The sequence below is a fragment of the Rhea americana genome, unplaced genomic scaffold (assembly GCF_003343005.1).
Source record: "Rhea americana isolate MKP2758 unplaced genomic scaffold, rheAme1 scaffold_21, whole genome shotgun sequence".
Lineage (NCBI taxonomy): Eukaryota > Metazoa > Chordata > Aves > Rheiformes > Rheidae > Rhea > Rhea americana.
Genome location: NW_028186258.1, coordinates 2,387,558 through 2,401,119, shown reverse-complemented (window position 1 = coordinate 2,401,119; position 13,562 = coordinate 2,387,558). Strand labels below are relative to the sequence as shown.

Here is a 13,562-nt window from a genome sequence, read left to right as displayed (position 1 = left end):
CCCTGCGCGGCCCCGCGGCCCGAGCCGAGCCGAGCCGAGCCAAGCCGGCCCCGCGGCGGCGACAGGAGGCGCCCGCTAATTAGTTAATTAGCACGTGAAGGCTGAGTGCAATCTGAACGCTCGGCAACGCGGCCCGGCGGGGCGGGCGGCTGAGGGGAAGCACGGCTGCGGCCGCACTAACCCGCTGTCTGGCGCGGCGAGTCACACAGCCTCCCGCCTGAGCACCGCCCCCCCCCCAGCAGGTTCCTCAGCCCCCCGAGGGATGCAGACGCGCGGGGGAAGCCCCACAGCTTAACGGGGCGACGCAGGCCCGGCACGCTCGGGGGAGCGCCGGCCCGGACGGACGAGCCGTGCCAAGGGCCCCCTCGAGCTCTTCGCCGCTCCCCCTCCGCCCCGCCGCATTTCCAGCACGCGCGGCAAAAACCCAGCACACCGCACGGTAGAGATATAGATATATTTGTGGTGATGTTGCATATTTAAGACAACTTTACATAACGCTTCTGACACAGAGTTTCGGCGTCCGGCCCCGGCCCGGGGCCAGGCGCTGCCCGGCGCGTCTTGCACCACGTCCCCCGGAGCGCCCGGCTAGCGAGGAGGGAGCGGGCCCGAGGCTGCCCTTGCCCACCAAGGTCTCCATCCCACCCTGGGCGTGCGGCAGGGCCGATTTCACAACGCTGCCTCCTTCGGCACCGGCGTCCTTAAAGCGGAGGGGGAAGACGGTGAACGCGAACCGAAAGGCAGCCCGACCTCCGCCCTGCGGGCCAGGAGGGCCCCGGGCTTCGGGGGGACGCAGAGGATGGCACGGATCCTTGGAGACGGTCAAAACGCGACCGCACGCGGCCCCGGACAAGCTGCTCCGTCCGCCCTCGCCCCGAGCACGGGTCCGTGAGATCCATGCCCGCCCCGGGGCTGGCAGCTCCTCCGCCCCGGCCCGCGGCGGTTCACTATGGCACGCAGGACAGCTTCCCGGGGTGGAAAAAACAAACTGGGGCTTCTCCGCGGAGAGAAAGAAGGGTGCAGGGAGCCCCCACGGCCTGGGGGGAAGGCGGGGGGGGAGCCCCGCCGCACCCCTCCCTGGAGGAGGCAGCATGCGTTCCTCCAGAAAAGGGGGGAAGCAGGAACACTGGGGAAGGGACAGAGCTGGCCAGACCATCTCTCACCTCTGGGCTTTCGGCCAGGGAAGTCCCGAGAGCTTCTGCTTCCCGGGAGAAAAGGCTGTGCCGAGCAGCCGTGGCACAAGGCAACCCTCCAGCGAGGGGAACCGCCGTCTCACTCGGACCAAGAAATCATTTTGGCAGGGGACTCAAAGTGTCTTGGTGCTCAGCTCCCAAAGCCTCTACTACAGCGAAGACAGGGATGCCGACTCCACAGTGGCTTATTGAACTTAAACGGTGCAAAAAGAAGTGCTCCTCCCCGACCACCAAGAAACACCAGCAGGTCCAAACATTTGGCACGGTCGGGCCGCTGCTCTGGAGGGCCTGCAGGGCCCTGCGACCACAGGGCAGCCCTACTCGAGGGGCAGCAGGATACGACTCCCCCAGCAGGAAATAGGGAAACAGCAAAACAATACAAAACAAACAACAAAAAAACAAAACAAAACCCTAAATGACCCAGCACCCTGTCCTGTAGCTCCAGGACACCCAAGAGAACAAGTCATGTTACAGTCTGAAGGGAGACGGAGACACACGAACTTCCCGGCCAGTGCGGGGGTCTCGTCTCTATTGCACTTTGCATCGTATATATTTCTGTATTTATAAAAATACAAACTAAAGGGCTGGGGTGGAGGGGATAAGATGCAGGCCTTGGGCCAGCAGCAGCTCCCTGCGTGCAGCAGGCGTCGACCCATTCTGCTCCCGTCCGCCCTGTCCCCAGGGCCCGCTGCCAGCCCTCCCAAGGGAGCGGCCTGATCCTGCAGAGATCCAGCCCGGGGCTGGGCAGGGTGCTGAGCGGGCCCAGAGCCTACTTGCCTGCCAGCCTCCCTTCTCCTCCCTCCCCCATCACCCCTTCCCAAGGCTCCAAGGCCTGGAGCAATAAACACACTGCTCTTCCCAGCCGCCACTGCCGCCTGTGCCCTGCGGTGACGGGTGCCCCAGCACGCTTTCCTCCGGCCAGCAAGTGCCCGTTCCTGGGGAAGGTGGGCAAGGTCCCAGTCTTGCACCTTCCCCTCTGCCCCCAAAAAACCCACAGGAGAAGGTTCCCATCTCTCCTCCTTGAGTGACTATGGTGCAAATCTCACGGGGTGATGTAGTCCAGAGAACTCCCCCACCATGCCAGTGACAGAGGTTGCTCCTTGCTCCCAACGCCGTGCCCCGGCTGGTCCTGCTACCTCAGCCGCCCGTCAGGTTTGACGGGCCCCAGTTCTGATTTGGGGTCCGGGGACAGCGAGCTCCAGGAGGTTTTTGTGCAGGTTTCCAGGGCGGAGCAGGCAGAGGGGCTGCTCACGCAGACGTCCGCCACGGACCAGAAGGTGCTGATGGCGCTGTCTGCCCAGTCATCCAGCGCTCTGCCCGTCAGCTGCGCCTTCCGCACCGCGTCCTTCTCCACCTCCTCCGCGCGTGGCAAGTTCAAGATCCCCCCCAGGCCCTGGAAGCTCTGCTCCATGTACTCGTTGCGTGGGGGACCGCCGTGCAGCCAGCTGCTATCGTCTGGGCAGGATGAGGAGAGAAAGGGTGTCAGCAACGCGGTAATGTCCTGACGTCCTGCTTTCCCTACCACCACCCTCCCAGCTGGGCTCAGCATCCCGTCCCCTTGCAGCCCCCAGCCCTCCCCCAGCCCACGCCCGGGAGCAGGGATGCTGCTCTCGGATGGAAAGAGGAGGGATCTAATTGACCTGCAAGGGGGCCATCCACAGCTGCCCAGTGGCTGGTCTGAGGACTCATGTGGGCAAGGGGACACCACTGGGAATGGCAGCTCCTGTTTTGCCATCAGCTGCAGCCCAGCAAGGTCAGTACTGGGGGAAGTGCTTTGGACTGCTTGAAGGGAGAGCCCCAGCACTGATCCGCAGAGCATCCTCACCCTTCCTGAGAGGCTGCTTTTGGTTGAAGGTCTGTGGCACCACCAGGAACTGGCTCTCCCCCAGGGGCTCCCAGAACTGGAGGAGGCGGATGGTCCAGATGCCAGGGCGCAGGGGCCGGTTGAGGGGAGGCTTATACTGGGTAAACTCTGCCTCAGCGTCCACCGTGATGTCGTAGGAAGTGGCAATGACGTACGTGGGGTCAATCCACACCACTGTGGCTGTCAGGTTGGGCCCCCGTGACCACTTCTGCATAGCCACTGGCTCATCAAAAGGCCCCATCAGGCCTCCAAAATTGCGGAAGAGTCTTTCCTTGGGATCCCACTCCGTGCCCACCTGGAAGGACAGGAGGTGCATAGCAGAGAGACACTGGGCTGCGAGATGCTACCAGATCTGGTGTTGTGTTTCACCCTGAGATCTGGGGATGGTCTCAACTCTTATCCCAGTGCAATACATACGCACCCTTCACTGCTTTCCTGCCTGCCCACCATACCAGTCCAGCTGTGTTTGATGTTTAATACAGCTAAGGCACGGGGCATCAACAGCCTCAGCTCTCTCCCAAGAGCCATTCAGTTTTTTTCTCCACCAACAGATTCCATATCCTACGCTGTAACACCTCCCCACATGTAGAACTCAGAGGAAAAATCCTGGACAAAGGTTTGTCCTCAAACATAATGAAGGGACCACATCTCTCTGTCCCTCTCAGTGTGTGGGTGGGGGAGAGGAAGAAGGGCAGGGTGTTCTGCAGAAGCAGGGGACGAAAGTGAGTGCTGTGAGAACTTTCCCCATTTACCTCAAGGTTTTGTAATCTGTTTGTCTGCCCTCCGTGACCTGCCAGCTTCAAAGATCCTTGGGGCATCATCCACACCTCTAGTGACTCTGCTTGCCCTGTTGCTGAGTTCTGCACTTCCTGCATCACCAGGTAACCCTGGAAACGGTCGTCATAGAAATATAAGTGCACACTGGATGGGAAACCCCGGGGCTCCAATCTGGAGAGACAGAGAAGAGAGAAAGAGGTTGCACACGTGACCCTCAGCATCCTCCCAGTGCAAGACGCAGGTCACACTTGGAGCATGGATCAAGCAGCAAATGCCCCACCTGCAGAGCTTCTCTGCCTTCAGCGCTGGCGTGGACGTGGCTCTGCGGAGCCCCAGCCTGGAGAAGGCTGTGTAGAAGGTAAGGGTGACATCGCTGAGGCCGCTGAGCCCGTCGATGCGGTCATAGACGTTCTCCCAGTACGCCTTAAGAGCCGGCGTGTTGGGGGGGTAGTTGCCGTAGAGGTGCGTGTCCAGGATCTCCAGCACTTCCTGATTCACTGTCGACTCAAACTTGCGGGCAAAGAAGGTGGGTCTGGAGAGTTGCTGGAAAAGCAAAGGTATTTCTAACAGTGTTGGCTACACCCCTTCTGCCCTCCCATCTCAACATGAAAGCTGGGGGTGAGACAGGCAGGGAAGAAACACTCGGGACCCATCCTGCCCCCTCTGATGGCACAGGCCAGAGAGCAGCAAAGCACAAACAGCCTCTACGCAGGACCCTCTGTGGCAGGATCAGTGGCAGCACACAGCACGGTTACTGGTAATACAGTCAGGTTCGCATCCCTCCCACTGCCTCCCCCTTCCTGCGCTCAGAAGCAGCCGTGTGTCATTCAGCTCCCCAGCTGCAATCTCTGTACAGAGGGGCCCCCACCACCCCAGAGCCTCTGCAGAGCACGAGGCCTGGCTATACAGCACAGCTTGCAGAATCAGGGCCCTGTACTATTTAAGCCCAAGACCATAGCCCCTGGCAAGCAAATTCTGCCAACTTCACTTTTGGGGGCTGGATGTATCTTTTCCCAAACCTGCCTCGCTCTGGCCAAACCTCTGCTTGTTAGAGCATGGTTGGCTATAAAAAGACAGTTTGTCACAAGGCATTTTGACTTGCCAGGGAGCAAATCTCTCTGAAGTGGTTTTACTGAAAAGACATTTGCCTAAGTAATAGGTCTGCAGGGAGAGGGCAGGAAAACAGAAGAGAAAGTCTGGAAAGGGGAATAATGTAGCAAGCAGAAGCCTGGCCGCCGAGCAGGATACCCAGTGCAACCCCACTGCCCAAATTTTACAGGCAGGTCTGTGCTGAGCCCCACCGCAGCTGGACAGCCAACCCTGCAGACGTGCACATCAGCTGGCACAGTATCCAGAGGCTTGTCCGCAAGAGAGCTTAGAGTGGAGAGTGCCGGGGGGAGAGACAGAGAGGAGGGGGAGAGCAGGAGAAGAAAGGAGGATCTTTTTCACCTGTAGCCGTAGGAAGTCCTGGGGTTTGAAGTCATTTGGGGAGCACCCACACCAGTCGACTATGTGTTTATATTGGCACTTGCAGCCCAGCTTCCGGTTCCAGTTGGTCACTCGGAGGTTATTATCAACCAGTGTCTCGCAGGCATGACTGTTCTCCAGGACTGTGTGGAAGAAGGACTGTGAACGGCAGAAAACAGACATGAGGCCCAGTAGGGATGGAGGCTGGGAGGCTAGTGGAGCCCCCCAGCCCTCAGTCACACAGCAACAGGACGTTCAAGTAACAGGCAAAAGGCTGTGCTAGATCCTGAATGCAAATCCACCCCATTTCCCAATACAGGGTAATCCATAACAGAACAGGCTGTGTACCCAAACTGGTCCTTATCCAGCCCAGAGGAGTGTTTGGAGCTAAAGCAGGCTAGATAAAAACACGACTCTTGACCCGTCTGCCTCTCTGTCCCAGGCCTGGGCAAAGCAGAGGCACAAAGTTGCCAGAGCAGAAGAAGGTTTTCCATTGCCCTTAACAGCTATCTGAGGCATGGATGAAATGGAACAGAAACATTAACTGCAGTGGGAATAAGATCTAGCATCATTTTTTTTGTGTGTGTCTTGAGGAGAACAAATTCAGTCGAGATGGGAACACCAGTGCTCACAACGAAGGTGGCTCTGGGCTGTCCTTGCCTGTTTCCCTCAACCAGCACCCACCTCGGCTGGCAGGAGCGTGTAGGTGTAGAACTGCCGCAACTGGGACACCAGCTGGTCGTTCGCATAGACCACATACTCCACGAAGCTGCGTGTCAGCGAGAACCAGTCAGAGCCCCCGTCCACCACGATGCCCTCGGGAATGTGGCGCTCGCCCAGCCGCCACATGTGGGAGTCACACTCATGGAACAGGCGGTCCAGGCCCTGCTTCTTGATAAACCTGGACACGGGGATAAGGGCTGAATATGAGAGTCCTCCTACAGCTGCAAGCAGGGCTAAGGGTGACACCCACTCTGCTGGGACAGAGTGGATCTCTGACAATATAAAGCCACGAGGTGATATCACGAAAGATCTGGCCCCACATCAGCACCGCTGTGCTCCAGGCAGCCACAGCCAGAACAGCCTCCTGCCCTGACTGTTTCAGGTTTTCTCAGAAATCCCTCCCTGTCTGTTTGGCCAGCTTGGCCCTGCCCCCAGAGTTACCTGGCGTTGTCTCTACCATGAGATTTCAGGAAATTCTTGTCTCGGTATTTGGACAGGAACATCACCAGCTCCTCATTGGTCCTGAGATGCAAAATAGAAAGGGTTAATAAACTCTGAAGTAAAGTAGCCCAGAAAATATTCAAGCAGCAAACAGTCACCAAATACAGGGAGCCTAAAGCTGCTTCACAGACACTGACTCAAATCCTTATCACATTGCTGAGGAGACAGATCTGGCCTCTCTGCTGTCTGGCACCTGGTAAGGGTGTGTGGGGTGGTGCACGCCTGTGCATTCACATGTACTTACACGTGCATTCGCCCTGCAGCACCCAGACCACAGGAAAAAACAGCCTCCAAGGTACTGGCTGGGATCCTCAGCAGAGACGGGACCAGCCTGGCCCTGGAGCAGCACCACCAGCACATGGGTGCCATCTCCAACCTCATCTGCCCTGAGCTCCCTACTGCTCCTTACACTTCCCAGCAGCATTGCTGCCGGGGCTGCTGCGGCACCAAGCAGCCCTCACCACTCCATCTTTCTCCCCTGACCCAGGAGGTCCTTACCTTGTGGGGTAATCAGTGGCACTCAGGTTGATGAAGAAGTCCCAGGGCCACTCAGCCAGTTCCAGCAGGTCCTTCATGCTACGTAGGTACATTTTCAGCAGGCTGGCACCTCCCCAGATGGTCACCATGCGCCAGGGCGTCACACGGATGTTGGGGTAGTGCCGGGCCAGCTCCAATGCCTCCCGATGGAGGTAGTTGGAGCGCTGCCAGGGAACAAGACTCTTGATTAGCAGGCAGCTCATCTTCCTCACTACCTGCCCTGAGCCAGACAGCCTTGCTGCCTTCCTTATTCCCCTGCCTGCCTTGCTGAGTAGTGTCAGCTACCAAGCAGTAGGGCTGCCCCAGCCTGCGCTGGAGGAAAACCCTGGTTCAAGGGCTGAACGAGAGCTGTGGAAGGGCATTAACGCAGCCAGACTCCAGCCACTGCCTGGAATGGCTGAGGCATCCATGCCCACCGGGTCCCAGCTTGCTGTGCCTCCAGCCAGCCTGCAGCCTGGCCAGACACGCCAGCTCTCCTCCCGAGGGGCTCCCGTGGTAACAATCCTACAACCTGCCTTTGCCTGCTCAGGGAGCATGGACTGGGGAACTCACGTTACTGAGAGAAAAAGCCGGCAACCAGGACAGAGCAGAGTATCTGATCCAGCCAATCTTTTCCTTCCAATAACCTCTGCCAGACAGAGCCACACATCTCCCTGGGATCTTGTGATCCTTGGGATGGGTGGCGTTTTACTGCTAGCCAAGCCTTTCTGCTCTTTCTTGGCTGGTGTCAGCACACAGAAATAAGGAGCAGCGAGGTGCAAAAGCAGCAGAGTGCAGATGTTGCACTCTCTGGGCTGAGGGAGGGCAAACAGTCTGAGCCCTGCCCCAACGAGAACGCATCAGCGTTGAGGAGAGGCTACATTTCCTGCCTGTGTGTGCAGGGGGTTGTGCCCAAGGGGCTAAGCTCCCAGCCCACCCAGCCACCTCTGCAGGGAGGAGAGCAGTGAGACAAGGCTGCTCTGTGCAGGAGGGGTGGATCGTAGCTGCCCCCATCCAGGGATGTGGAGCTGGGGGCAGCAGGCCACAGCTCCCCAGGCAGCAGGGACAAACCCTGCCCAGGCTCTTCCTCCAGCACCGAGGCCCCACAGGGGATGCAGACTTCACTCACTGCCTGCCCGGGTTATTAAACCAGGCACCCTCAGCATCCTCTCCCCTCCTCCAGCCCGCCGGCAGCAACTGTCCCTCCCGCATACCTTGTCAACGTGGATGTAGAAGAAGTGCTGCTGGTGGTACACCGCCTTGATGAGCCGCTTCAGCTGGCGAATGGCCCTGCCGTGCACAACCAGCATGTACGCGATGCGCACTGGCTTGCCGGGGGGTGCCTGCTGCAGCCGGCTCTCGTCCCACTGGATCACAGGGCTGACCTTCCCTGCACAGGGATGGACACGGCTATCAGCCCCCCGCCGGCCTCTAGACAGCATGGGGCACCCCACCGCCCCGCCACACACAGCTCCTGATAAACTGGGGGGGTCTGATCAAAGTGGGATCACAGGGACCAGCACGGCCCAGAGCAAGCCTCACCACACAGCCGGAGCACATGGGGCAGGGGCACGGCAGCACATGCAGCTCTTTGCAATTGCTTCCCTGTTGACAGGGACACGTTGCGGGGGGGGGGGGAGAATGCTTCCTCCAGCCCCTCAAAACAGAAGGGTGCAGCTGCGCTTGGCTCTCATCTCTGCAGCCATCGCTGGGCTGGGCTGGATGAAGCAGCCCAGCTTAAAGGAGGCCAGCACAGCTTTGATTGGATTACAGAGGCTGCTGTAATCTGGGAATCAGTGACAGATTGAGGCAGTTTTTTTGCAAGGTGGAAGAGTTTGGTCACACAAGGCGGGTGGCTCACATGCCCGGCACCCCAGCAGGACTCACCTGAGAGCTGGCAGTGGCGGGGCACAGACTGTGGCATAAGGTTGCCTGCCCGGTGCAGACACACCACGTTGGCGATCTCCTGTTGGCACTGTTTGGTGCTGGCCCGCGCCAGCGCCGAGAGGGCATCTTTGCCCGTGATCTCACACTTGGGGGTGAAGCTGTTCTCAGTGGGTTGGGGGGCTCCCTCCACGCTCCCCGTGTCGCCCTGCTGGAAGATGGCCAGCTGGGCATCCCCGCGCCGCTCCGTCAGGTTCCTCCGGCTGGAGGAGTCCGATGCGGCCGGCAGCCTCCGCCCCGCTTTGTGTTTCGCTGTGACGGCTCTCACCACCTTGGACACCAGCACGCCAGGGCTGTCTGGCCGTCCTCGCCATCGCCCGTGCTTCCGGCTTGCGCTGCCCCGGCGCCCCGCAGAGCTGTCCAAGTCCTTGGAGCCATCGCTGTTCTCGAGCAACCTGGCTTTCTTCTGCCGCTCCTTCCCCAGTTCCAGACGGACAAAGAAGAGAGGACAGACAGTGTTAACTTGGGCCTGCTCCCACTCCCGTCCCTGCAGATACGTGCTTTAGAGCATCCTTGTTTCCGTCCGACCCAGCCTGCTTCTAGCCCCTGTTCCTGGCCACCCAGAAGCGCCTGATGCTTGTGCTCCCATGGAGCTCACTGATCAACACTTCTCTGCCAGCCTCAGGGAAAACCAGGGCACAACAGCCTCAGCTGCCGTATCCTCTACGGCAGTCAGTCTCCCCAGAGCAGCAAGTCAGTGCTGAGCCCAGAGCAGCAATGAATTCAAAGTTCCTGCTCTGAACAGGCTTGAATCAGCCACAAGCATGACAGCACAGGGCTGCAGCGTGTCAGGAGTTGGATGTTCACTCGGGAGCAGCAGTTGCGCAGCAAAGGAAGGTGTCAGACCAGCGCTCTGCTGACTTAGACCCCAAAGCACCTCTCTGCACTGCCCTGTGCCCCTTGCACAGCAATAGCCTCCAGCCCCCTCCGAGCCGACACGGGGAGACTCTGATTTGCAGACCCATAGCACCCAAGATGCACAAAGGGGACATCGCTCACTGCCCCCTGGCTCGCAGCAAGACCAAACAGCCAGCGTCAGTTGTCCTTGCACCAAGCCAGTCCTCCCTGCCTGCCCTCCAGCCACCCTCCGCAGTCACACGTGGGCCAGGGCATCACCGCACGGTGGGGACGGACGCAGGACTGTTCTGGCTGCAGGTAGCAGTTTCGGCAGCAGGCAAATGGACCAGTTTCTCACTGTCGCAATCATGCTGGGAGCCCAAGCTGGCACTGAAGCCAGGCACATCTGTCTCGGAGACGGGGTCCCAGACAGCAGCAGCTGCACTCTCTGAGGCTGCAAGCGCTGGAGAGGCTTTGGGCAGGATCCTGCCCAACCTGCTCGTGCTCCCTTCCCTAGACCCTGGCTCTCAGCACTGGTCTGGAGCAGGCACTGCAATCACCAGCTACTCTAGAAATCCCTTTAACAAACCCTCCCACAGAGCCAAGTTTATGTGTAAAGGGAGCAGTTAATTACGCTTCGTTACCTCTGCCAAGCTGGCTGATTAGCAGAAATGAGTTAGCCGTGGGGAGAGCAGAGAGTTGTTCTTGGACACATGGGAAGTTCGGATGGTGGGAATGGGGGAGGAAGCCGCGGGGCCGAGTTCCTGAGCTGGTCGTAGCCTCTCAGCTTTGCAGGACGGGCTGTTACCAGAGACAGGACACGAGCCCCGAGGGCTGCTCTGCTCGGAGCGATCCTGCGCAAATGCTTTGGGAGAAGCAGACTGGAACAGCATGCCATGGAGCTGGACAGCTACAGGCACAGCCCAGGATGCCGGGGGCTGGGAAAGGGCTTCAGCTGGCAGCGCCACAAACAGCTGAACTGACTGGTAAAGCAAAGGTGGAAGATGCCAAGAGGCAGGGAAGGAATTGGTTGCCTCCCAGGGGCACTGCTTAGCGTAGGGGGCTGTCAGACCACGGCTGGTGCCATCGGATGTTCCCTTCCTATGAGCCGCACTCACAGTCTCCCAGTGAGTCGTGCACGTGGGGCTGGCCGAGGAGCCTTGTCCCCACCCCACCAGGAGGAAGTACACGCACTTGGCCGCGCTTGCGGCCAAGGGACAGATAAAAAGCAAAGCAGCTGCCCCGGTTTCAGCCAGGCCTCCCAGGGCTCTCCCATCATGCACTCAAAACGCGCCTGCCCAGCCGCTGCGCAGCCACCCCAGGACACAGAGCGAGACGTGTCAGGTGCTCTTCAGGGGCAGCAGCATCCTCCGAGGACACACGATGCCTCATGCGGATGGAGGGACTGAATCAACTCCCTGAACAAGCTTCCCCGTGGGCGTAGCTGCTGGGAAGGTCACAGCCAGCAGAAACCATGCTGTGCAAAGGCTGGAAAGCATCTGGCAAGATCGGCCTCGTCCAGCCACCCTGTGTGCAGCAGCCGAAAGGCAGAGCCGGCAAAGCGCCCCTGAACCGGGGGACCAGCCTGCGCTGGGGCGAAACAGCCTGCCCTCGGCCTGCAGTCCACGGTCACCCGAGAAGGGGCTGCGCAACCGCTTAACTTCCGAGCGGCTGGCATCGGCAAGGACCAGACAAGCCCTCTTCCACGCAGACAGGCATCGCAGAGAGCCCGAGACAGGCAGCGAACAGTTCATTAGTCACCACGCAGGACCATCTGTTCGGAGAGTTATAAACCTGTTTTCGCCGTACAGCATCACGGAGCAGGGAGGTGACTGACAAGCGAAGAGCAAATCTCTTCTGTGGGCTCACCCCCCTCCCCGCAAGGAGAAGAGACCTGCTGGCCTCCGCTTACACCCCCTGCTCCTGCCACACGCCTGCCTCGAAGCACAGCCCCTGTACGATGTCCCCCCTTGGTTACAGTCCTGTCTGTCTCCTTGGAAGGAGCCCGGTTCCCGGGCACAGCTCGCAAGCACACCCAGCTGCCCTTCTCAATAGGGAAAATCATTAGAAACATCGCCAGCCTTTCTAGAGCTGCCAGTTAATGAACTCAATGGCTTCTAATTACTGCACCAAAGCAGAGCAATCCCTCCACCCCAGTCAGGCAGGGAACAACTCTGGCCACGTTGCTCTGCTGTATTTAAGACTTGTGCGCAGGACTTTTGGCAAGATTCCCAGGAGAGCAGAGGCTGCCTGCCCCCTTCTCCCAAAACGTGCAGACGACTCCAGGCACCTGCCGGAGGTCACTGCTCCAGTCTCGTCTCCCCTCTGCCTGATGCCATGCCACAGCCCCCACAAGCCCATGGAGCTGCATGCCAGGCCCCTATCTGCATCCTATCCCCAACACAAGTCCAACCACTGTCCCTGCCCTCTGATACATCTCCAAGCTGCCTGCCACCTTGGGACTGAAGTGTCACACCTGAAATCCAGAGTGACATGGCAATTGTCCTCAGAGGACCTTCCTCTCTCTCCTTCAGAATGACACTAGGATGCTTCTTTGTCCCATGGGAACCCCATCTCTCCCTGCACTGAGAGACTTTTAGAGACTGGCAGGTGAACCTGTAAAGACAGTTCCCAGCACAGCCACAGCCTTTGCAGCACAGAGGCCAATTCCCCTCTCAGAAGCTCTTCCTGTTTGTGCAGAACAGAGAGGGCACATCCATCTGGGCCCCTGCCTTTGGGACACGGACACTGTGGAGGAAGTTCAAAGACAAATCAGGAAATAAAAATACCAGTGGAGAAAGAGAGAGGAGACTATTGTGATGAGCAGAACTAACAACATCTGGTGTCCTACAGGATTCTGTCCTGTGGTTGCTTGACTTTGGTGTCTGCCAAACACAAGCTCTCAACAGGCAACAGTAATGTCAAAACATTCCAAAGTCACCAGAGGAATCCAGATACTCAGATGCTATTAATTCATCTTTAAGTCTCACATTTAAAATGGACTCAACCATAGCCCCCTAAAAATAGGTTATTTGGGGAAAAATATTCAAGAGATCTCAGCAAAGCTGGAAGAGACTGTTTTGTAGGAAGCGTCTCCAGAGATTGCTGCCATGGACTGTACCAACATAAAGGCCCTCAGAGATGCCTCCTTCTGCTTGGAAGCAGGAAGATAGAAGAAGAAGTGGGAGAATAAAGACGTGACTGGGCTAAAACACTTTTCCCAAGTGACAGATCCTCTCCCCCACCCACAAGGATATTCTACAGTTTGCATGTCCCAGTCTGCACTGCTCGGGAAGCCAAACTCCACCACAGACCTGCACACAGCACCCTCCCTCCCCCACCCCAAATACCTCACGAAGCTCATGCACTTGTTCAGGAGCAGCTGGTGCCACCACGACTGATGGATGCAGGATCATTCTGACTAACTCAGACCGAAGCATCCACTGCTCCAACGTTTATGTCATTACCCGGAGAAGCTCAGAGTGTCTGCAACAGGAATGCTATCAGTGTGGGGTGCGAACAAACACAGGGAGCTTGCAAAGGGTTAGGTACAGATGAGGGACTTTCTTCTCCAAGCTCTCAGTTTGGATAGAGATTGTGTTATTTAATCCTGGTGGAATCAAAGCAGCTTGGCTTCTCGGAGGAAGGACAAGTTGCCACTGCAGGGGCACCACAAAGCTTAGTGCTGACCTGTGTGGAGACTGATTCAACTTCTGTTCTGTACAGCATAAAACATCTGCTTA

At 58.3% G+C, this 13,562-nt stretch overlaps 1 protein-coding gene across 1 annotated transcript in view; it reads right to left on the bottom strand.

The window, feature by feature from the left end:
* Positions 1-439: 439 nt before the first annotated feature.
* The window catches only part of XYLT2 (xylosyltransferase 2), a 16,041-nt gene continuing 2,918 nt past the window's right edge, over positions 440-13,562 (bottom strand). Inside the window, exons 2-11 of the mRNA XM_085304778.1 lie at positions 8,926-9,482; positions 8,253-8,428; positions 7,021-7,223; positions 6,463-6,543; positions 5,983-6,199; positions 5,281-5,457; positions 4,112-4,374; positions 3,807-4,002; positions 3,016-3,349; positions 440-2,645 (exon numbers count right to left, since the gene is read on the bottom strand). Coding sequence (XP_085160904.1) covers positions 2,323-2,645; positions 3,016-3,349; positions 3,807-4,002; positions 4,112-4,374; positions 5,281-5,457; positions 5,983-6,199; positions 6,463-6,543; positions 7,021-7,223; positions 8,253-8,428; positions 8,926-9,482 — 2,527 coding nt within the window. The 3' untranslated portion in view covers positions 440-2,322. The remainder of the gene's footprint in view (positions 2,646-3,015; positions 3,350-3,806; positions 4,003-4,111; positions 4,375-5,280; positions 5,458-5,982; positions 6,200-6,462; positions 6,544-7,020; positions 7,224-8,252; positions 8,429-8,925; positions 9,483-13,562) is intronic.